Source organism: Prenolepis imparis, unplaced genomic scaffold (assembly GCF_030444845.1).
Source record: "Prenolepis imparis isolate NDT839.2.m4 unplaced genomic scaffold, iyPreImpa1.0 SCAF_4, whole genome shotgun sequence".
Classification (NCBI taxonomy): Eukaryota; Metazoa; Arthropoda; class Insecta; order Hymenoptera; family Formicidae; genus Prenolepis; species Prenolepis imparis.
In genome coordinates this window covers 7933369-7955497 of record NW_028141162.1, presented here as the reverse complement: position 1 = coordinate 7955497, position 22129 = coordinate 7933369, and the positions used below count along the sequence as shown (strand labels likewise).

The 22129-nt window shown below is 30.0% G+C and overlaps 2 protein-coding genes across 3 annotated transcripts; both read right to left on the bottom strand.

The window, feature by feature from the left end:
* Positions 1 to 2: 2 nt before the first annotated feature.
* Positions 3 to 5544, bottom strand: LOC145935015 (lysosomal acid glucosylceramidase-like). Its single transcript, XM_083035994.1, has 8 exons — positions 5426 to 5544; positions 4749 to 4823; positions 2999 to 3329; positions 1975 to 2240; positions 1326 to 1757; positions 1151 to 1218; positions 468 to 754; positions 3 to 292 (listed from the first exon to the last, which is right to left on the bottom strand). Exons 2-8 carry the CDS (start codon positions 4792 to 4794, stop codon positions 187 to 189), a joined length of 1536 nt encoding a protein of 511 aa, XP_082892120.1. The 5' UTR covers positions 4795 to 4823; positions 5426 to 5544; the 3' UTR covers positions 3 to 186.
* A 790-nt stretch (positions 5545 to 6334) lies between these two features.
* On the bottom strand, positions 6335 to 21860 carry LOC145935037 (lysosomal acid glucosylceramidase-like). Of its 2 annotated transcripts, none has more exons than XM_083036033.1 (8): positions 21675 to 21860; positions 14005 to 14079; positions 13000 to 13336; positions 8279 to 8544; positions 7628 to 8059; positions 7437 to 7522; positions 6785 to 7071; positions 6335 to 6615 (listed from the first exon to the last, which is right to left on the bottom strand). In XM_083036033.1, the coding sequence occupies exons 2-8, from the start codon at positions 14048 to 14050 to the stop codon at positions 6510 to 6512; spliced, it is 1560 nt and encodes a 519-aa protein (XP_082892159.1). In that variant the 5' UTR covers positions 14051 to 14079; positions 21675 to 21860; the 3' UTR covers positions 6335 to 6509. The 2 variants fall into 2 exon arrangements, with proteins under 2 accessions (XP_082892159.1, XP_082892157.1); XM_083036031.1 differs by lacking the exon at positions 21675 to 21860 and adding an exon at positions 14653 to 14783.
* Positions 21861 to 22129: the final 269 nt, after the last annotated feature.

Sequence of the window (22129 nt, the reverse complement as noted above, 5' to 3'; positions counted from 1 at the left end):
TTTAACACATAATTCCATACAACATACAATCCATTCTCATTCCTTGTAACAAAGTTGTACAAAATATAGTACACAATTTCGTCCTTTCCATTAAGAAAACTGGAGAATTTCATAAAAATATTCTTCATTCATAACTTACATGAATATGTAAGTTTCAATATTATTATATTATTATTATATTTATTGCTATGCCAAATATGATATTGTGTGGAAAGACTTTGGAGGTAGGATTATATCTATTATTTTGTTTGTATTCTTGTCTTTGATTGTCAGAGGGACAGGCTCATTATTTCTGTAACAGAAAAAAATTTTGGGTTATATATTTTAAGAAATCTGGATTATTAAGAAAACAAAAATATGCTATAGTTTTAGGAAATAATCAGTAAATTTGATCCCTTAATTTCCTTTAAGAATAAACTATTATTACATATCAAGTCGGAATTAGTGATGTAAATAAGTTTACTAACGTGTTAGCAATCACGACAACAATTTTTTGTTCGGGCGTCGAAAAGGCTATCGATTGAATCTTTTGACAGAGAGGATTTTCTTCTATAGAAAAGATTACATAAGAGCCACGTGGCACAAATTTGCTGAAGTGAGAAAGCGCATAGAACATAGGCTGTTTATAGAACTCATCTTTCTCCGAATTTACAATAATAGGTGAATCCACATTATTTCCAACCCAATTTGGTCCACCTTTCTCATCGAGTGCTATATTCCAATCTATCCATCCACACACCCAATGACTTAAGTTCTGAAAATATATTCTCGTGAATTTTACAAAAAAATTTTAAATAAAGTATCTAAAAAAAAAAAAAAAAAAAAAAATATATGATATTGTTTCTTATGTAATGAATTTAATGCATAGCATTATAATTACAGCATTATAACAAAATTCTGTATATATAATGCTAGATTTAAATTCATTAAGCAATACACTATTTGAACACTAATATCTGTAAAAATTTTCGATATTTATTTAAAGTTAGATTGTTAGATTATTAAGTTAAATGTGCTTGATATAGAGATCCTCATTTTATGCTTATATTAAAAACATTTTTAATTAGCTAATTTAAATGTAAGCTCAATTAAAAAACGAGATATGCATACATATTTCAGTTTGGAGTATATTAATTTGACATATACAAACCTCTATTATATCTAATATATATTGTTCTCCTCGGTACCATGATCCTAATTCAGTTTGTTTAAAAGTATCTGTCAAGCGAAAATTATGTAAATATTTTGAGGTTTCCAGAAAAGAGTTATTACAATTTTGTATCATTTTTATTATTTATATCGAAGATATAATTAATTATGCTTACTGTTGCATGCCTCCGTCATCAGTAAAAACTTGTCCGGATATATTTTATGCGTAATGGTCAGTAATGATGTTGGAAAGAGTCTATCGTAATACCAATGAAACGCAATACCGGTGAACAATTTTTTAGCCTCTTTATTTAGGAACATTAGGGCGGGATAAAATGGTAATTCGAAACGTTGATCATCCATTGCTATATAGGTGACATTTTTGTATTCGGCCTTAGATAAAGTTGGAGCTAAATAATCTACGGTCCACTTTGCCATTGCAAAGGGTGTCCAGCCCATAGAATTAAAAAAGAAGCCTAGGATAAATCCATTTACTGGCTCGTTGCCGGGCGTTATACCCCATATGTCTATATCATACTCTTTGTACGCGTTAAAGAATTTTAGGATGTAATCAGCGTAAGTTTGATAATATTTCTGTTTTAATATACCTGTTGGATCATTGTGCATTATGTATTTTATTTTCAATTATCGGAACATCTCGTCTATCTCACATATTAGCATATCCACAAATAAAAAAAAATTAATTCCCCAATTATATTTTATTGTTGAAAAAATGTCCATACATTGGGGTAGCATTAATAGCTTCGTAAAAAAATCTGATTTTTTTTTTCGAGAAAAATTTGTACTTTATCAAGTCATAATTACCATAGTTAATGTAGTTCGGAAATTTCATCCAGGCTGGAGCAGACCACGAAGCAGCAAGTATTCTTAGATCGTTCGAATTAGGCATAATACTTTTGATATACTTTAGATACAGGATTTTATAGTGGTCCTCCTCCACAAGACTAAATTTACTTAATGTAATATCGCCGGGTTCGTCGTCGTATGAATATCCTCTCGTCGAAAAATCTGTACCCGCGATAGGTATGCGGGAAAATGTATATCCGATACCATTAACACCATAATACGAACTGAAAATAATTATACGTGAGTAATAATCATGAGAAATAGATTAATTCTTGTCGGATAGATTTGCGACAATTCCGTAAAATCTGATACACCATTGCTAAATTATTTTGCCTTCGAATGTTTGTTAGGTTTCATATTTCAATACCAATTAATGCGTTTCGCTCAATTTCGATACTATGTAGAAGTATTCATCTCATCCTAAGGAATCATAATCTACAACTGGTATTCATTAATTTTTCTATTAGCGAAAGAGAGATAATGAAATTATCTCAAACCAGAGTTAACATGTTTTGTTCAGGAAACTATTTTATAACTATTGCGTTAATGAGATTATGTTTATTAATGTTTAATAAAATTTGCACTTTGTCTAATGTCTTTAAAATAGATTTTTTATGTTTATTAAATGGGTTTTGCTAAAAAAAGTTTTAAACGAATAAAAATCTTGATACTAAAGAAAAGAGGTTTAAAAATTTAATTTCGTAAAATCAAATAGGGAAGAATGGAGAACAGAATAGATTTTAATGATATTTAACATGCAAGTGACGACACATGACGAATTTCGATCTAGTTCAAAGTTACAAAATAACGATGCTGATAATGCTACTGTTATCGCTTGTTTCTTGTAAAGAGAATAAAGAGAATATATTTAAAATTTATTAAAATTAATTATATCATTAATATTTATTCTGCTTCTCGTCTTTTTTTTCTTCGCTTTTTAAAGAGATATTATCGCTGTACTTAAATAAAGCCAGTCACATACCTGAGTAAGTTATGTCGAGTCTTATTACTGAGAGAATTAATATTGAGTGCGGCAGCATCAGTCATTGCTCCGCCGAATCCACATATCTCTTGATACTTTTTATTACTGTTCAATGTGAGGAATACTCCACAGTAATTCTCACTCTTAGATTTATTTTCGGTAGAGAAATTGTTGAAGGAATATTCCATCATTTTACCATCTTTGACAGATTTGTACCAGAGAAACTGATTTTTTTCTTTTAATGGCGGTACTTCTATTGTGTCACAATATGTCGCATTACAGACGCACACACTACCAACATTTCCATATGAACGTTGTGCGCATTCATCACCTACACACAAAATAGACAAATTTCAAATATTCCACTATTTAAGCTGTCTTACACAACTCTTATCGACAAGCAATGATTTTAAAAAAGATAAAATATTTGGTAGAAATATTGACTATAGTGTGTCAAGAAAAAGCAATTTTAATTCTGTCGTCAAAGTAAATTCGGTTGTTTTAATAAGCTTTAGCTCGAAGCTTTAACGTTGATTGTATGCGAAAGTTTTTAAATGTATTACTTGAAATGTTTGTTAAATGAATTTTTCAAAATGTCTATAATTTCGAAGCAGAATGTTTAAACAAGGCAAAGCAATAGATATGAATAGGCGATATCTTTTATGTTACGTAAAACAAAGCATGAAACAGAATGCAATTATTTCGAGATTATTATGTAGGAAATAGACCAATTTTATATGCAAAAGAACATTTTTGAGAACATTTTACTTATAATATTTTATCTTCCCCTCTTTTTACTTTTTATAAAAAATATATTTATCGAAATTTCAAAAACGCTGTAAATAACGAAAATTGTTATATTAGGTGTCTACTCAAATTTTGTAAAAAGTTCCCTAAGAATTCCCTGATCTTCCCGGTATTTTCGTTTAAAATTTCAGATAAAATAAGAAAATTTGTAGATGCAGCTTTTTAAAAGTTCCTTTATTGTATACGCTTTTTAATGTTTTCTTATTCATACGCTTGGAAAGTTATCAAAAGTGCAATTTTTCTAACATTTAATATTGATTTATTAATTGTAAAATTAATTTGGATAATAACAAAGTGCGATATATTATTATATCCAAACGTTAAAAATATATGCAAATATGTAAAATAAAAATAGGAAACAAAACATAATTTATTATAAACGTCTTAAAGAATATTAATTTATTTAAATTAATTATTTATTAAATTATTATTTAATTATTTATTAAATAAATCAGGAATATTAATTTATTTAAATATTAACCATTAAATATTATCTATTAAAAAATTGAACAATTTTTTATAAAACATACATAAGATCTTGATACTGAAATAGATCTTCAATAAAAAAAAATCACAAAATTTAAATAAAAACTTAAATATTGCAAAGATATGTTGAATATTTGTTTCTTAAGTGTTAAATAAGAGTAAAATTATCAAAAGGGCAACTTTTTTTTTAATTCTCTGAATCCCAATCAAATTCCATGAGACTTCCCTGATTTTTCAAAGTAAAACAAAAGTCCCTGAGAATACCAGGTTTTCAAGATTGTTCCCGGGAGTATACACCCTGTATTATAATATTGATAACATGTTCAAATAAGAGAGAACAGAATATATCATGTTTTTTTCGTGAAAAATTTTGTGATAATTTAAAAAATTTATACAAAATTTTTCATATTTAAAAATAAAATGCCAAGCGCGATCGCGTATATTGAACGTTGCTTACCTTTAACTGCAACAAAAGCGACGATCAGAATTATAGCGCGCAACATTTTCAATAATGCGATGAACGTCTGCTACTCTGTAAATGCATAATAGAGTATATTATCATTTGACTAAAGGAATCATCCGTTTATCATCTATTGGCAATAATCTTATAATTTAGATTATCTATATCTGCTGTGTCATTTATGTCTGTGTGCGATACGATTTTAACTGCACATGTTATCATAAAAGTCATCCAGCAAATCGATCAAAAGATTGATATTAATTTATCTATAATACTAAAGTCTTTTTTCAGTGTACTATATATCACTGTCTTATTTGACCGATAATGTTTCATTACGTATTTTTCTCATACAGTCCATTTATATAAAAGCTTTGCTGTGCGTTTACTTTCATTTTTATCGCATTTTCTGTAGCCGTGAGCGAAACGCATTATTTATTATTTAATAATTCACGTTACGAATACACGGTTTTCGACGAGAGAATATCGGCTGTAAAATCGATTAATTTTTAACTCATTGTCAGATAGATTTTAAGCTTTATTTAAATTTACATTTGCTTAAAATTATCGATTAGACTGAAGGAAGGATTATTTTCATCTTGCAATCCATTAATTAAGTAAGGAAGCTCTCTTATTTTATGCTTCTACTTTAGTTTTGACCACTATGTGTATCGTACCTAAGTATATCATTATTAAATTTCACTATCCTTGGCGCAAAAGCACTACTACTTCTCTTCCCTTCCTTAACGGTTCTTCTGATGACTGAAGAATAGCAACTATGGTAGTGACATGTCTATCGACACATGCAATACAGACGGTAATACGATAGAGCGTTTCCGCAAATTTATCAGTAATGAGATTTTAACTAATGCACATACTATTATTTATTAAGAAACAAAGTCAAATTCTGAAAAATGAGAATTTGTACCTGTATCGTGTTTGATGCAATGTACAAAATGTGAGAAATCATCTTTGAATAATTTTCAAATTAGTGTTTTTTTTCTACGTATTTATTCATATTATATTATGAGACACGTATTGATATACAAAGTATGTTTATGCAATATCATCAAATCATAAACTATATTGCTGTCATATATTGCTCTGTTTGCTACGTTTATTGCATTTTACGCTGAATTTTTCGAATAAGGGAAAAAAATAAAAAAAAAGAATCAAAAAATTGTAATATAAAAATATTACTGCCAATTATGTTGCACGTAGCTAATAATGTATTTATGTTAATTCGATGCAAATGTCTTATAAATATATTGAAACTATGCAAAATATATAATCATTCATCATATATCATATATTTAATACATTTTTAGGAATATATATTCTAAAATAAATTATAAAATATTTTCTAAAAATAAAAATTACATATTATTAGAGATGAAAGCACTTTTAGGCCTATTTTATACATTTTATAGAAATATCTTTGTATGCTTGGTACGTATAATGCTGCCGATTATAACTTTGCATTTATACAAAGTAATTTTTTTATACATACATTCATATATTTATACTATATATTCACAAATATGATACATATTTAAATCGCGGACGGATTATAAAGACACAAGGTGTTTAATAACAGTTAATAATATTTATTTCAATTATATTTATATCAATTTTTATAACATGCAATTCTATACAACATACAATCCATCTTCATTCCTTGTAATAAAGCTCAATAAAATATAGTACATAGTTTCGTTCTTCCCTGTAAGAAAACTGAAAAATTTCGTAGAATATATATTATTATGCTAAATATGATATTGTATGAAAAGACTTTGGAGGTAGGTTTATATCTATTGTTTTGTTTGTAGTCTTGTCTTTGATTATCAGAGGAACAGGATAATTATTTCTGTAACAGAAAAAAATTTTGTGTTATATATTTTAAGAAATCTAGATTGTTAAGAAAACAAAAATATGCTATAGTTTTAGGAAATAATCAATAAAGATTCCTTTAAGAATAAATCATTATTATATATACATATCAAGTCGGAATTAGTGATGTAAATAAGTTTACTAACGTGTTAGCAATCACGACAACAATTTTTTGTTCGGGGGTCAAGAAGGCTATCGATTGAATCTTTTGACAGAGAGGATTTTCTTGTGTAGAAAAGATTACATTAGAGCCACGTGGCACAAATTTACTGAAGTGAGAAAGCGCATAGAACATAGGCTGTTTATAGAACTCATCTTTCTCCGAATTTACAATAATAGGTGAATCCACATTATTTCCAACCCAATTTGGTCCACCTTTCTCATCGAGTGCTATATTCCAATCTATCCATCCACACACCCAATGACTTAAGCTCTGAAAATATATGCTCGTGAATTTTACAATAAAATTTAAAACAAAATGTCTCAAAAAAATATCTATGGTATTATTGTTGTTCTTATGCAATGAATTTAATGCATAACAAAATTCTGTATATAATGCTTGATTTAAATTCATTAAGCAATACACTATTTGAACACTAATATCTGTAAAAATTTTTGACATTTATTTAAAGTTAGATTGTTAGATTATTAAAGTTAAATGTGCTTGATATAGAGATCCTCATTTTATGCTTATATTAAAAACGTTCTTAATGAGCTAATTTAAATGTAAGCTCAATTAAAAAACGAGATAGGCGTACATATTTCAGTTTAAAATATATTAATTTGACATATACAAACCTCTATTATATCTAATATATATTGTTCCCCTCGGTGCCATGATCCTAATTCTACAGGTCGTTCACCAAAATTAGTAACAAAAGTACCTGTCAAGCGAAAATTATGTAAATATTTTGAGGTTTCCAGAAAAGTTATTACAATTTTTTATGATTTTTATTATTTATTTTGAAGATATAATTAATTATGCTTACCGGTGCATGCTTCCGTCATCAGTAGAAACTTGTGCGGATATATTTTATGCGTAAGGGTCAATAATGACGCTGGAAATAATTTATCTGCATACCAATGAATCGCAATACCGGAGAATAATTTTTCAGCCTTCTTATTTAGGAACATTAGGGCGGGATAAAATGGTAATTCGAAACGTTGATCATCCATTGCTATATAAATGAGATCTTTGTATCCGGCCTTAGATAAAGTTGGAGCTAAACAATCTACGGTCCACTTTGCCTCTGTAAAGGGTGTCCAACCCATAGAATTAAAAGGGAAGCCTGGGATAAATCCGTCTAATGGCTCGTTGCCAGGCGTCATAGCCCATATGTTTATATTCTCCTCTTTGTACGCGTTAAAAAATTTCAGGATGTAATCAGCGTAAATTTGACAATATTTCCATTTTAATACACCTGTTAAATCATTGTGCATTATGTATTTTATATTCAATTTTTTATCGTAATATCTCATCTATCTCTCATATTAGCATATCCACAAATAAAAAAAATTAATTCCCCAATCATATTTTATTGTTGAAAAAATGTCCATACATTGGGGTAGCATTAATAGCATCGTAAAAAAATCTGATTTTTTTTCGAGAAAAATTTTGTACTTTATTCAGTCATAATTACCATACTTTATGTTGTTGGGGAATTTCATCCAGGCTGGAGCAGACCACGAAGCAGCAAGTATTCTTAAATCGGTCGAATTAGGCATAATACTTTTGATATGCTGTAGATGCTGGATTTTAGAGTGATCTTCCTTCACAAGACTAAATTTACTTAATGTAATATCGCCGGGTTCATCGTCGTATGAATATCCTCTCGTCGAAAAATCTGTACCCGCGATAGGTATGCGGGAAAATGTATATCCGATACCATTAACACCATAATACGAACTGAAAATAATTATACGTGAGTAATAATCATGAGAAATAGATTAAATCTTGTCAGATAGATTTGCGACAATTCCGTAAAATCTGATACACCATTGCTAAATTATTTTGCCTCCGAATGTTAGGTTTCATATATTTCAATATACCAGTTAACGCGTTTCGCTTAATTCCGATACTATGAAAAAATATATTTATCTCATCCTAAGGAATCATAATCTACAATTCGTATTCATTAATTTTTCTATTAGCGAAAGAGATAATGAAATTATCTCAAACCAGAGTTAACACGTTTTGTTCAGAAAACTATTTTATAACTACTGCGCTAACCAGATTATGTTTATTAATGTTTAATAAAATTTGCGCTTTGTCTACTAATGTCTTTAAAATAGATTTTTTGTGTTTATTAAATGGGTTTTTCTAAAAAAAGTTTTAACGAATAAAAAGCTTGATATCAAAGAAAAGAGGTTTAAAGATTTAATTTCGTAAAATCAAATAGGAAAAATTGAGAAAAGAATAGATTTTAATGATATTTAAAATACAAGAGTGACGACACGTGAGGAATTTTAATCTAGTTCGAAGTTACAAAATAACGGTGCTGATAATGCTACTGTTATCGCTTGTTTCTTGTAAAGAAAATAAAGAGAATATATTTAAAATTTATTAAAACTAGAATAACACAAGCGCGCGCTACGCGCGCATCATTCTTCGATTTTATATAAAAAAGAATGATATTTTTATATAAAGTTTGTTTAAACTTGATTAATATTTTTGACAGAAATCAGCTGATTAAAGCGTTAATTTGTTAATTAAATTTTAAAATAATAGTATGTAATAAAATTTATAAAATAATAATATGTTTTAAATAAAATGTTATAGTACTTTTTAAAATCGATTAATATTTTTTGACAGAAATCAGCTGATAATTGTCAAAAGATATTAATCGAGTTAATTAAAGTTAATTAAATTTTAAAATAATAATAGATTATAAAAATTAAAATAATAATATGTTGTAAATAATATGTTATAATGCCTTATCTGCGATTAATATTTTTTGATAAAAATTAGCTGATAACTGTCAAAAATATTAATCGAGTTTAAGGAAAATTATAACATATTATTTAAAACATATTATTTTAATTTTTATAACATATTCTTATTTTAAAATTTAATTAGCAAATCAAATTAACGCTTTAATCAGCTGATTTCTGTCAAAAAATATTAATAAAGCGTTAATCAAATTTTAAAATAATATTATGTCATAAAAATTAAAATATGTTTTAAATAAAATGTTATAGTACTTTTTAAAATCGATTAATATTTTTTGACAGTTATATCAGCTGATTTCTGTATCATTCTTTTTAACATAAAATTGAAGAATAACGCACGCTTGTGTTGTTCTAGTCCTTTTCTAAAAAAAGGGATGTTAAATCGATTCTCGCAAGTATTGTTGCCTCTTTCTCGCGATGTTAATTAGCTGCCTCGATTTGCGTTATGCGTTTTATTCATAGCATCGATAGACTATCATTGCGAGGGTCAGCAGTTTGACAGTTTATCCAAAATAAAATAAAATTAAATAATAATATATGTTTTAATACTTTAAATTTGATTAATATTTTTGACAGTTATCAGCTGATTTTTGTCAAAAAATATTAATCGCGGACAAATAAGTTTATATTATAAGTATATATTATAACATACTCGTATAATATTATTTACATATTTACAACATATTATTATAATTAAAATAATAATATTTTGTAAGTAATACACAGAGAGAATTTTCTCTTAGAATTTACCCTGAAAATCATGGTAATTGTGAGACAATATGATATGGAAAGAATTTTATGAGAATTTCTTTGATTAATATTTATCACAATAAAAATAATAATTTTTATCACAATAAAATATAAAACATGTTTGATTAATTTTACTATGCAGTTTAGTAAAATTAATCAAACATGTGTTATATTTTATTGTGATAAATATTATTATTTTTATTGTGATAAATATTAATCAGAGAAATTCTCATAAAATTCTTTCCATATCATATTGTCCCACGATTACCATGCTTTTCAGGGTAAATTGTAAGAGAAAATTCTTTCAGTGTATAATATGTTATAATACTTTATCCGTGATTAATATTTTTTGACAGAAATTAGCTGATAACTGTCAAAAATATTAATCGTGATATATTAATCGTGTATATTAATTAAATAAATGTGTACATAAATGTATATATATATATAAATGAGTACATAAATGTATATATATATAAATGTGTACATAAATGTATATATATATAAATGTGTACATAAATGTATATATATATATATATATATATATATATATATATATATATATATAAATGTGTACATAAATGTATATATATATATATATATATATATATATATATATATATATATAAATGTGTACATAAATGTATATATATATATATATACACATATATATATAAATGAGTACATAAATGTATATATATATAAATGAGTACATAAATGTATATATATATAAATGTGTACATAAATGTATATATATATATAAATGATATAGGGCGTTTCAGGAGGAAATGGAGGAAATGGTTAGCATTCCAGTATGTATTTGATTGTACACATTTTAAGCAAAAAAGTTTATATAAACATGTGTCTTATTCTGGACGGTTATGAAGATACAACGCGTTCAAGTTTAAGAACGAATACATTTATTAACTTAGTAGAACCAAATGCTATGAAACAATTATATTAAATTTTTGTATTTCATAGAATTTAGTTCTAATAAGTTAATGAATGTATTCGTTCTTAAAACTGAATATGTTGTATCTTTCTAACCAGAATAGGACACATGTTTATATAAACTTTCTTGCTTAAAATAATATGTATAATCATGTCTTAGAATGCTGATCATATTCTTCCTGAAACATCCTGTGTATATATGTATATATATATTTTTTCTTATTTTGTTTAATCCTAACCGAATATATAATTACTAATTACGCGCGCGAAGCGAAGTTATTATATTATTCTTTGATAATAAAATCTTAAAAATTGCAACGCAAGCATAAAAATTATTATTGCAATCAATGCATAAAGAAAATATATTAATTAATTATGCAATGCATAAAAATACTATATTTAAATCTTTAACAGAAAATGCGAACAACAAAATAAAATTTTCTACAAGAATTTTTTGACCAAAATACCTACGCTTTTATTAGACTCACACATTTCCATACATCTGTTACGCTGCGCGTCTCGCGCGGGACTGATGACTGATCACTAGTCTCGCGATCGAGATATCTCGCACGAGAATCAGTCTTGCGCGAGACGCGCAACGTGACGGACGTGTGGGATGCGTTAATATAATAGAGAGGATAGAAAGAGAGAGATGTTTTCGTCGGACTCGGTTCATTCTTGGCTGTGAAGTTGGCTTGCGCTGTTAGTTGGCGACACCGCTGCGCAGTCTTGTGGTCGGTGGTGGGGATTAGTCTCTCGCGAGACGTGCAGCGTGGTGAACGTATGGGACGCGTTAGTCTAATAGAAGGGATAAAAAGAGAGAGATGTTTCGCCGGGTCCGGTTCACTCTTGGCTGTGAAGTTAGGTATCACCGTCAGGTGGCGACACGGACACCGCTGCTCGCTCTGCTCGCTCAGCGTCTTGCGGTCAGTCTAAGTCCAGTCCAGTCTAGTCTTACGCGACACGTGCAGTGCAGTGTATTAGATGCGTGAGTCTAATGAAAGCGCAGATATTTTGATTTCAAAAGATTCTTTAGAAAATCCTATTTTTTGTTCCCTGTTAAAGATTTAAATATTATATTTGTATGCATTACTTAATTAATAAATATATTTTTATGCATGCGTTGCAATTTTTGAGATATTATTATCAAAAAATAATATAACTTCACTTCGCGCGCGTAATTATATTCGGTTAGATTAAACGAAATGAGGAAATAAAAATATATTATATATATATATATATATATAGAAAGAGAGATATATGTAAATACAAATATATGTATATTTAAATATATATATATAAATGTGTACATAAATGTATATATATATAAATGCATATACTATATATACATGTATATAATATACATGCATATAATATATATACATATTCATAAAGTATTATAACATATTATTTAAAACATAATATATTATTTTATTTTATTTTATTTTGGACAAACTGTTAAACTGCTAATCCTCGCGATGACAGCTGCTCGATGCTATAAGAATATGCTTATATGCTAATATGCTATATGAATATAACGCAGAACGCGAATCGAGACAGCTGATTAGCATCGCGTAAAAGGGACAATGTCAAAAACATGCCTTTTTTAGAAAGGGATTAATTATATCATTAATATTTATTCTGCTTCGTCTTTTTTTTCTTCGCTTTTTAGAGAGATATTATCGCTGTACTTAAATAAAGCCAGTCACACCTGAGTAACTTGTGTCCAGTGTTATTACTGAGAGAATTAATATTGAGTGCAGCAGCATCAGTCATTGCTCCGCCGAATCCACATATCTCTTGATACTTTTTATTACTGTTCAATGTGAGAAATACTCTACAGTAATTCTCACTCTTATTGTTAGATTTATTTTCGGTAGAGAAATTGTTAAAGGAATATTCCATCATTTTACCATCTTTGACAGATTTGTACCAGAGAAACTTATTTTTTTCTTTTAATGGCGGTACTTCTATTGTGTCACAATATGTCGCATTACAGACGCACACACTACCAACATTTCCATACGAACGTTGTGCGCATTCATCACCTACACACAAAATAGACAAATTTCAAATATTCCACTATTTAAGCTATCTTGCACAAGTCTTATCGACAAGCAATGATTTTAAAAAAGATAAAATATTTGGTAGAAATATTGACTATAGTGTGTCAAGAAAAAGCAATTTTAATTCTGTCGTCAAAGTAAATTCGGTTGTTTTAATAAGCTCGAAGCTTTAACGTTGATTGTATGCGAAAGTTTTTAAATGTATTGCTTGAAATGTTTGTTAAATGAATTTTTCAAAATGTCCATAATTTTGAAGCAGAATGTTTAAACATGGCAAAGTAACAGATATACATAAATAGGCCATATCTTTTACGTTACGTAAAACAAAGCATGAAACAGAATGCGATTATTTCGAGATTATTATGTAGAAAGTAGACTAATTTTATATGCAAAAGTTTTGAAAATATTTTACTTATAATATTTTATCTTCCCCTCTTTTTCCTTTTTATAAAATATATTTATCGAAATTTCAAAAAACGCTATAAATAACGAAAATTGTTATATTATAATATTGATAACGTTCAAATAAGAGAGAACAGAATACGTAATGTTTTTTTCGTGAAAAATTTTATTGTTGTGATGATTTAAAAAAATTTTCACATTTAAAAATAAAATGCCAAGCGCGATCGCGTATATTGAACGTTGCTTACCTTTAACTGCAACAAAAGCGACGATCAGAATTATAGCGCGCAACATTTTCAATAATGCGATGAACGTCTGCTACTCTGTAAATGCATAATAGAGTATATTATCATTTGACTAAAGGAATCATCCGTTTATCATCTATTGGCAATAATCTTATAATTTAGATTATCTGTATCTGCTGTGTCATTTATGTCTGTGTGCGATACGATTTTAACTGCACATGTTATCATAAAAGTCATCCAGCAAATCGATCAAAAGATTGATATTAATTTATATATTATATCACTATCTTACTTGACCGATAATGTTTCATTATGTATTTTTCTCATAATGTCTATTTTTATAAAAGCGTTTACTTTCATTTTTATCGCATTTTCTGTAGCCGTGAGCGAAACGCATTATTTATTATTTAATAATTCACGTTACGAATACACGGTTTTCGACGAGAGAATATCGGCTGTAAAATCGATTAATTTCCGACTCATTGTCAGATAGATTTTAAGCTTTGTGTAAATTTATACATTTGCTTAAATTTATCGATTAGACTGAAGGAAGGATTATTTTCATTCTGCAATCTGTTAATTAAGTAAGGAAGCTCTAATATTTTATGCTTCTACTTTAGTTTTGATCACTATGTGTCATATGTATCATACCTGAGTATATTATTTAATTTCACTATCCCTGGTGCAGAAGCCCTACTATACTTCCCGTTCCTTAACCGTTCTTCTGATGACTGAAGAATAGCAACTAAGGTAGTGACATGTCTATCGACATATACAATAGCAAACATACGATAACGTGATAGAGCGTTCCGCAAATTTATCAGTAATAATGTTTTAACTAATGCACATGCTATTATTTTAAGAAACAAGGTCAAATTCTGAAAAATAAGAATTTGTACCTGTGTCGTGTATGATGCAATGTACAAAATGTGAGAAATCATCTTTGAATAATTTCCAAATTAGTGTTTTTTCGACGTATTTATTCATATTATATTATGAGACACGTATTGATGATATATATATATATATATATATATATATATATATTGTATATATATTTGGCTGTTATATAAACATTGCTAAATATGTTCATTGTTCTGCAATTACTTATCGCTATTATATTGAATCGCGTGTATTTTAAAATTAATTTGTTCAACAATTATAACAAAGAATACAAATTAGGATTTAATATAGAAATTGGGATTTTTTTAAAATTTTGCAACTGTAAATGATTTTATACTTATAATTAAGAATATATTTCTTTAGATCATGTCCGATTTATCTATTGTTGTTTGTCTTTTTTCAAAAAGCAATTATTTCCTCAATTTTTATAATAGTACATACTCTGTTGTATGTTCTTAAATTCATACTAGCCCCTTTCCCCATTCATAATAGCTTTATTTTTCTTTAACCGCAATAAAGATAAATTTTTTTTGCGATAGAAAACTATCTTGACTAAATTCATATCTATGAAACTAATTAGCGTTTGCAATGCGCTATCGTAAAAAGCAAATAATTCTGTAACAGGAAGATAATAATAAGTATAGTATTCATTATCACATTAAAAGATATTGTTATCGTCAGAAATTCTACAAAGACTCTAAATTCTTTTATAAGTCTCTCTCTCTTTTTCACTAACAGAAATCTTAATTTTATTTTTCAACTTCTATCGCAAAAAAAGTAATATATTTTGAAAGATTATTAATTGTTATAAAATTATATGATACATAATAAAGATAAACAAGCAGTTTGAGAATTATGCGATCAGAGCATCGTTTTCGGGTTTTAATTTCGTTGAATCGACAAAACTGTGGTACAGATACTTACGAAGTTAATCAAGGGTAATTACGAACGGTAATTGAACGTTATCTGCTCATTACGTTGTAGCTCGTTTCTGCAAGAGGTTTTTTGCAATTAACTCTCTCCCCGCGAAATATCTCACCGCCACCTACGATAGCCCACAAGTTTTTGCCTCCCACTGTACCAACTTCTTTTACATGTACTTTTCGTGAAATTAGACTGCCGTTAGACAGGTAAAATTTAAGCGAGTAGGAAAGAGAGACGCTTTGCATGACAATTTCTTTTTTTTTATTAATGATTAATCTAAGAGAGAGCCAGGTAGGAAAAAAATAAAAGAAATAACTTTTGAATCAAACTTGATATTTAGCGCTTTAACATTATTTATAGTCCTACAAGGATTCGCATATTCTCGTTAAATTTTCGGTACGCGAGACGTAATCTCGACTAGGACGATTCGACCAGGTTGTTGTCATCATCCTCGTCGTCGTCGTCGGCGATGGGAAACGACGGCAGGGGGTCACGACGACGGATGAGATAAAGGATAAGGATTTGAGAAGTGTGACATATTCAATTTTGTAGCAAAGCGATACGTCTCTCCCGTTGAGTGTCGTGCAGTTGCTCGCGTGCGAAACTGTCGCAGCTGCAGTTCTCTCTGCTGCTTATCCGCTGCGACCGCGGGATCTCGGCTTTTTGCGAGACACGCAACGAAATTTATGAGATGCGGTATCGTCATTTTCGTCACGTAGCCGCACGTCGATGAATGGGACGTGCCGCTACGTCTTCTATTTGGCGTCGTCGGCCTCGTTGTTCTCGTCGTCGTCGTCGACGAAACGCAGGAAATTGAAAACACTAACAATAAGATGCGCGTAGCCCCGATATATGTACCTATCTCTTATAAGTACAGATGTTGATTCGCGCGTGCGTTTTAGCATATGCAAGCAGATTTCCCGTGAGATGTGCGTGAATACAATTTTGCACGTATCTGTTAAATCTTCGTAGATTTGCGAAGCTTACGCGTCACTCTCGCACCATTCTTTTAATTACATCTTTTAATTACAAATGGATGCCTTCGTTGTGAGTGTGTGTGTGTGTGTGTGTAAAATTCTTTATTTACACTGTAAGCTCTAAAACACTTACGTATATCTGACAAATTGCACAATACGTGGAATTAACTTTCCGCAATGCGGTAAAGCAAGAAATAGGAATTATGCGTTTTCATAGCTTGCTGCAAAATGTACGGGAAAATAGGTCATTTGGAAAATTGTGGTCGGTGTTAAACACTTTAGTCTCAGTAAATATTATAACTCTTTAATTGTAAGCTTACAAAAAAATATTCATAAATGCTGGAATCATTGAAATGATATGCAATAAAACGAAAAAAGGGAGTTAAGATTTATTTACAAGTATGTAAAATTAATTAAAAATAGTGCTAATGAACATTTGTTCTATTCTAATATCGCGGTTGATAAACCGCGCATAAATGTCATGCTCTATTGTGAAAAGTTTGTTATACATCGGTGGTATCGAACGCGATTGATGATATAATTCTTACCCCGCATCAACAGCGGATATACATTTTATAACTATATTGGAGAGGTTTGGTACAATCACACGGAAATCCGTGCCGTATATGATAAACCGTTCATCGCAATTAGAAATAGGCAGGTGCGGGACAATCTCTGCTCATGTGTTGTCATGATATCAAATACCTAATATATCCCGAGGCTGTAAACGTTGCTCTTTCTAATTCAATTGCGCGATTAGAGATAATATCATGGCGATAATAAATATATTAGCATCTCTTATCTCGTATACGTTTATACATATATAGATAAAATATAATTTAACTTAGCATTTTTCAAATTTAATTTGTATTATAATTCGTACTTTTACTAATATTATGAATATTATTAGTTAGATTTTTGCACAAACCCTCTATAATAGTATTTGAATGATATCTTTGTAAGCATGAAAAATTTCTCAACTCATAACGCTCTGTAAAAATGGGGATAAGTACTACTGTTAATCGCGATGCGAATCGATCGATATGCAAATGTATATTTATCGGCAGATTGTTAAAATTAATAATAAACGCGTGAAAGGTACGAATTATATTAATGGACTATACATCGGCGAGAATGCGTTGATTCACGCGAAATTTGTGTTTTGCTCGTACTTATCATTGCAAATTTTGGACGGAATTCGTTCGATTCACGCATTATTTAACAGGACGACGCATTGTACATTGTCGACCGGATAATTCGGCGAATCATTCTATATCGCTCGTGCAAAATATACAAAATTCGGAGACGCGAGGTGGGACGCGATACAAATAACTTCTGAACAGCATCCGTGAAAATAATAACGACATCGAAAATAATTGAGAGCGCATCGTGAGATTTCGCCGCATGCAAATTGCAATTCGTATCTCGAGAATGCCGTTCGTATTGCGCGTGATTTGTTTTTCGACTGCACTCGGAAGATGTAAATTTCACGATATTATTGAAATCAGTAGATTGAACCGTTAACCGCAGCTGAGCTGTGTGCAGGATGTTATCGATTGCACATGTGTTACGAAGAAAAAAATAACAGAAAGAAAGAAAGAAAAAAGAAGAAGAGAGAGAAAGGAGGGCAAGGGAGGGACCGTTTTTTGCAAATGTGAATGCATTTTGTCATTTTATTTCATCCCCAAAGCAGATCCTACATTCCGTATTTACTTCACTTTATTTATCGATTGCATCTAGTCCCTTGCACATTCATCGTTTTATAATGTCAAAATCAGCGTTGACACGTAACGCTTTTATATTACATGAACTGAGTTTTTTCAATAATAATCTCTTTGACAGCAAAATGTATCTGTTATAAATTGACAATATTCGACAGTCACGACAAGATATTTTTATATAGATAAGATGAACTTGTTTCCAATTATATTTAAATAGATAATTTTGCTGAAAAAATACTACATTTTTATTTCATTAATGGAACGATGAAATATTTAGAGGATTTTATATTTAAATAATATGATATGATAAGTAAAGTTGTAAGTAATAAATAATAACTGTTTGTGTAATTCGGTTAAAAATATATATGACAATTGAATATTTATGACCTAATAATTACAACTAATTATCTTCGAGACATGAAGATACGAGGTTGTGACATACGAAATGTTTTATGTCCTGGTACAAAGTTCAATAATCATTTTTATTATATGTATCAAATGTTTATATATGTATATACTATTATATGATATTTTTGACAGGAATTTATGAAAGCTTTTAGATTTTCAAATAATTTCTTTTTTTTGTAAAATATTAATTTCTTTCTCTTGCTCTTTCTTTTTCTCTCTCTCTTAAAAACTTTTTTAGAGATTGTATTTGTATTTAAAGTGATAGTTTCCGTATGAGAGAACGTATAAATTCACTTTCTATAGAAGTCATGTTTTCAAGTTATTTACCAGATTTATTAATTTTTTAAAGTTTAATATTCGTCGAATCTTTTTAATTTGTGCTATTTTAGTTGGTGCTGCTTAATATTTTGAGGCATACGTTCGGGATTCTTAATACTGAAAAAGTGATGCTTTTTCGATCGAGCATCGTAGTTGATGATTTTATGCCAAGCATAACGTGGAGCAATCTGCATGATACTCATTCAGATATCATCCGGAAATTTCGAAACTGAGAGATATTATATCGAGAGAATTTTCATATCTATTGAAACATTATTTCCGTATTTGATTATTATTTTCATAGAGAGCGATCATTCAGATATATAGTATCAATAAACTGGTCTGCCGAAAGCAACCTATTTTGTATATGTCTTCATTAAAACAATTCGCCGTTCATCATTCACGATTAAATTTGCGACTCGCGACCGGAAACTTCCGCAAACATGTCGAACGCAAATCCGAATTACCGAATAGAACGTTACGGTGGACGAAATCGGACGGGCGTCATAACACGCGCTTTATTGCTCGCCGACAGCTGCTTTGCATAGCCGCTTCAGATTGCATCAATGCGTATTTTGTTTAACCATAAAAGGCCATCCTTTCCGCTGATATATTTGGTCTCAAATTTCGACCACATCACGAATATCACGCGAAAATGAAAATTTGGCCAATTGAAAAATAATCTTCACTTGCAAAATTTATGGTAAAATCGTAATGAAAGTTGCTTCGGAGTGACAAATGTATATTTATAATGAGAAGGAAAAAATAAAGATGGCGCTTTGTTAACATGTTTTAATATTAATGTCACGAGCATTGCGTTTTAAATGATTTATGTTATGTTATCACATTGACAATGAGTACTGTCATATCTTTACTTTACATATTTATGACTGATTTTTGAATACGCGATGACTCCGATGCGCAATTTTTTTCAGCGATATAATATTTATTCAAAATGTGCATTATTGCCTCTTGTATGATAGCGAATATATACAGGGTGTCCCCGAACTCGCGGATCAACTCTCGTGGGTAAATTCCTGGGATCATTTGGAGACGATTTTTCCTCGGCGAAAATGTCGAGGCACCAATAATTTTCGAGTTATAAGCGATTGAAAATAAAGGGTTTTTCACAAACTAAGCCTTGTGGAAATAAAATATTAACAAAATCACATTCTTCAGTTAATTTCAGATAGAGTTTACTTTAATAAAATTTTAATATAAGGCTTAGTTACAAAGATACATGATGACAAAAATTGGGGACATGCAAAAAATGATGATCTCCCTCGACATTTTCGCTGAGGAAAAATCGTCTCCAAATGATCCCAGGAATCTACCCACGAGAGTTGATCCGCGAGTTCGGGGACACCCTGTATATATGTTATTTATTATTATTTTGCAAATTTTTTTATACAAATATATATATACATATATATATATACACCTATATATATATATATATTATATATAATATTATATCGTATATATAACTACGATTAACCACATGTAGCCGTATCTCGGATTACTAATCGGATAACGCAATGCACTATATCGCAGCAATTCGAGTGCAAATTTCAGCCGTACGATCCATTCCCTTAAAATTACCGGCAGCAAATCGAAAACCGATATGCCGAGCTGCCTTCGAGATGAATCGTTATCTCCTCTTCACCGAAAATAAAATTCCAGTCTCATCGCGTCGCACCTTCTTCTCTTTTAGGATTAAGGAAAGAAGGACATCCCTGGTTCTCTTCTCACTGCACAGAACCCCGCGAGCGTCAAGGGGACCGCGATTTCCTTTGGAGATCGACGATAAATCAAGCTTAAAATTGCTTTCGTGCTATTCTCGATTATTCGTCCCCTCTCGAAAGCGCGGTTTCCTTATAAAATTTTAAACGTTTCGGTAAAATTGAAACATTGCAACAAATTAACGCATGCGATTTTTTTGCAAATAGATATGCGATGCAAACTTAGGTCAATCTTTGCGTTATATAATCTTGTTTACTGTAATATTACACCATCGCATCTGGTGTAATATTACGTTTGCGAGAAAGTATTTTATCATTTGCTACAGAGAGATTACTTAATGAATGATAATTAGAAAATTACTCAATTCTGCATATATTCGAAACATGAAGAATTTTATTTATTAAATTTAAGTTTCCTCGCGTTATTTTTCAAATTAAATAGCTTTTGATTGCTGATAAAGCAAAATCTACGTTTATCATTTAACAAATTTTGATATAAATATTGATTTTATCAAGCGAGTATTATTTTGAATCAATACATAAGTATTTGCAAGTACTTTTTTCCTTCCTTTTCTGCGCACTATTATTAATTCATGTTTCAGTTATTAATACTAGATACGTAAAATCGCGGTGACATCAGCGATAGAATTAACATATTATACGTATTAAAGATATCGTACCTGATAACTCTTAAGGAAAACAAATTTCCGGCTTCTTCGTATCAGGTGCAACTTGAAGAGAGAGCTGCTCTCTCAAGATAAGTCGTAGAGGCCGATTGCGTAATGCCGACCCGATGACGTGTGATCCGTTTTCTTCGTCAGCGTGATGGCGCGCGCGAATGCCTCGTTGAATCCCCCTCCGAAATTGCTTCCCGGCTGGATACCAACGTCCTGCCTTTTGTAACAGCACGCTGAACAGCTCGTTCCGGCGGGCAGACAGCTCGATAAGTGGCTACGATACGAATGAGGAATCTCCGCGGTGAAACGCGCCTGTGTATAAACGGTCGAAGTATTATGGCTACGGTTAGCGCGGGATTCAACACGGATCAAAAAATAAACAGTCCAGAATGATAAAAAAATGAAAGTTGTAGAAAATTTGTACTCCATTTCAGTGCATTAACATTTTTATAACAGAT

Bases quoted from the DNA above. Each gene is read 5' to 3' on its own strand.
- LOC145935015 (XM_083035994.1), bottom strand. From the start codon at position 4,794: ATGTTGCGCGCTATAATTCTGATCGTCGCTTTTGTTGCAGTTAAAG. The intron at 1,758-1,974 runs GTAATTATGACT...ATGATCCAACAG, and splicing joins TCCGAACTACATTAACTATG to GTATATTAAAACAGAAATAT. The intron at 755-1,150 runs GTTTGTATATGT...ATATATTTTCAG, and splicing joins ATATATTAGATATAATAGAG to AACTTAAGTCATTGGGTGTG.
- LOC145935037 (XM_083036033.1), bottom strand. From the start codon at position 14,050: ATGTTGCGCGCTATAATTCTGATCGTCGCTTTTGTTGCAGTTAAAG. The intron at 8,545-12,999 runs GTGTGACTGGCT...AATTATTTTCAG, and splicing joins ACTGGACACAAGTTACTCAG to TTCGTATTATGGTGTTAATG. The intron at 7,072-7,436 runs GTTTGTATATGT...ATATATTTTCAG, and splicing joins ATATATTAGATATAATAGAG to AGCTTAAGTCATTGGGTGTG.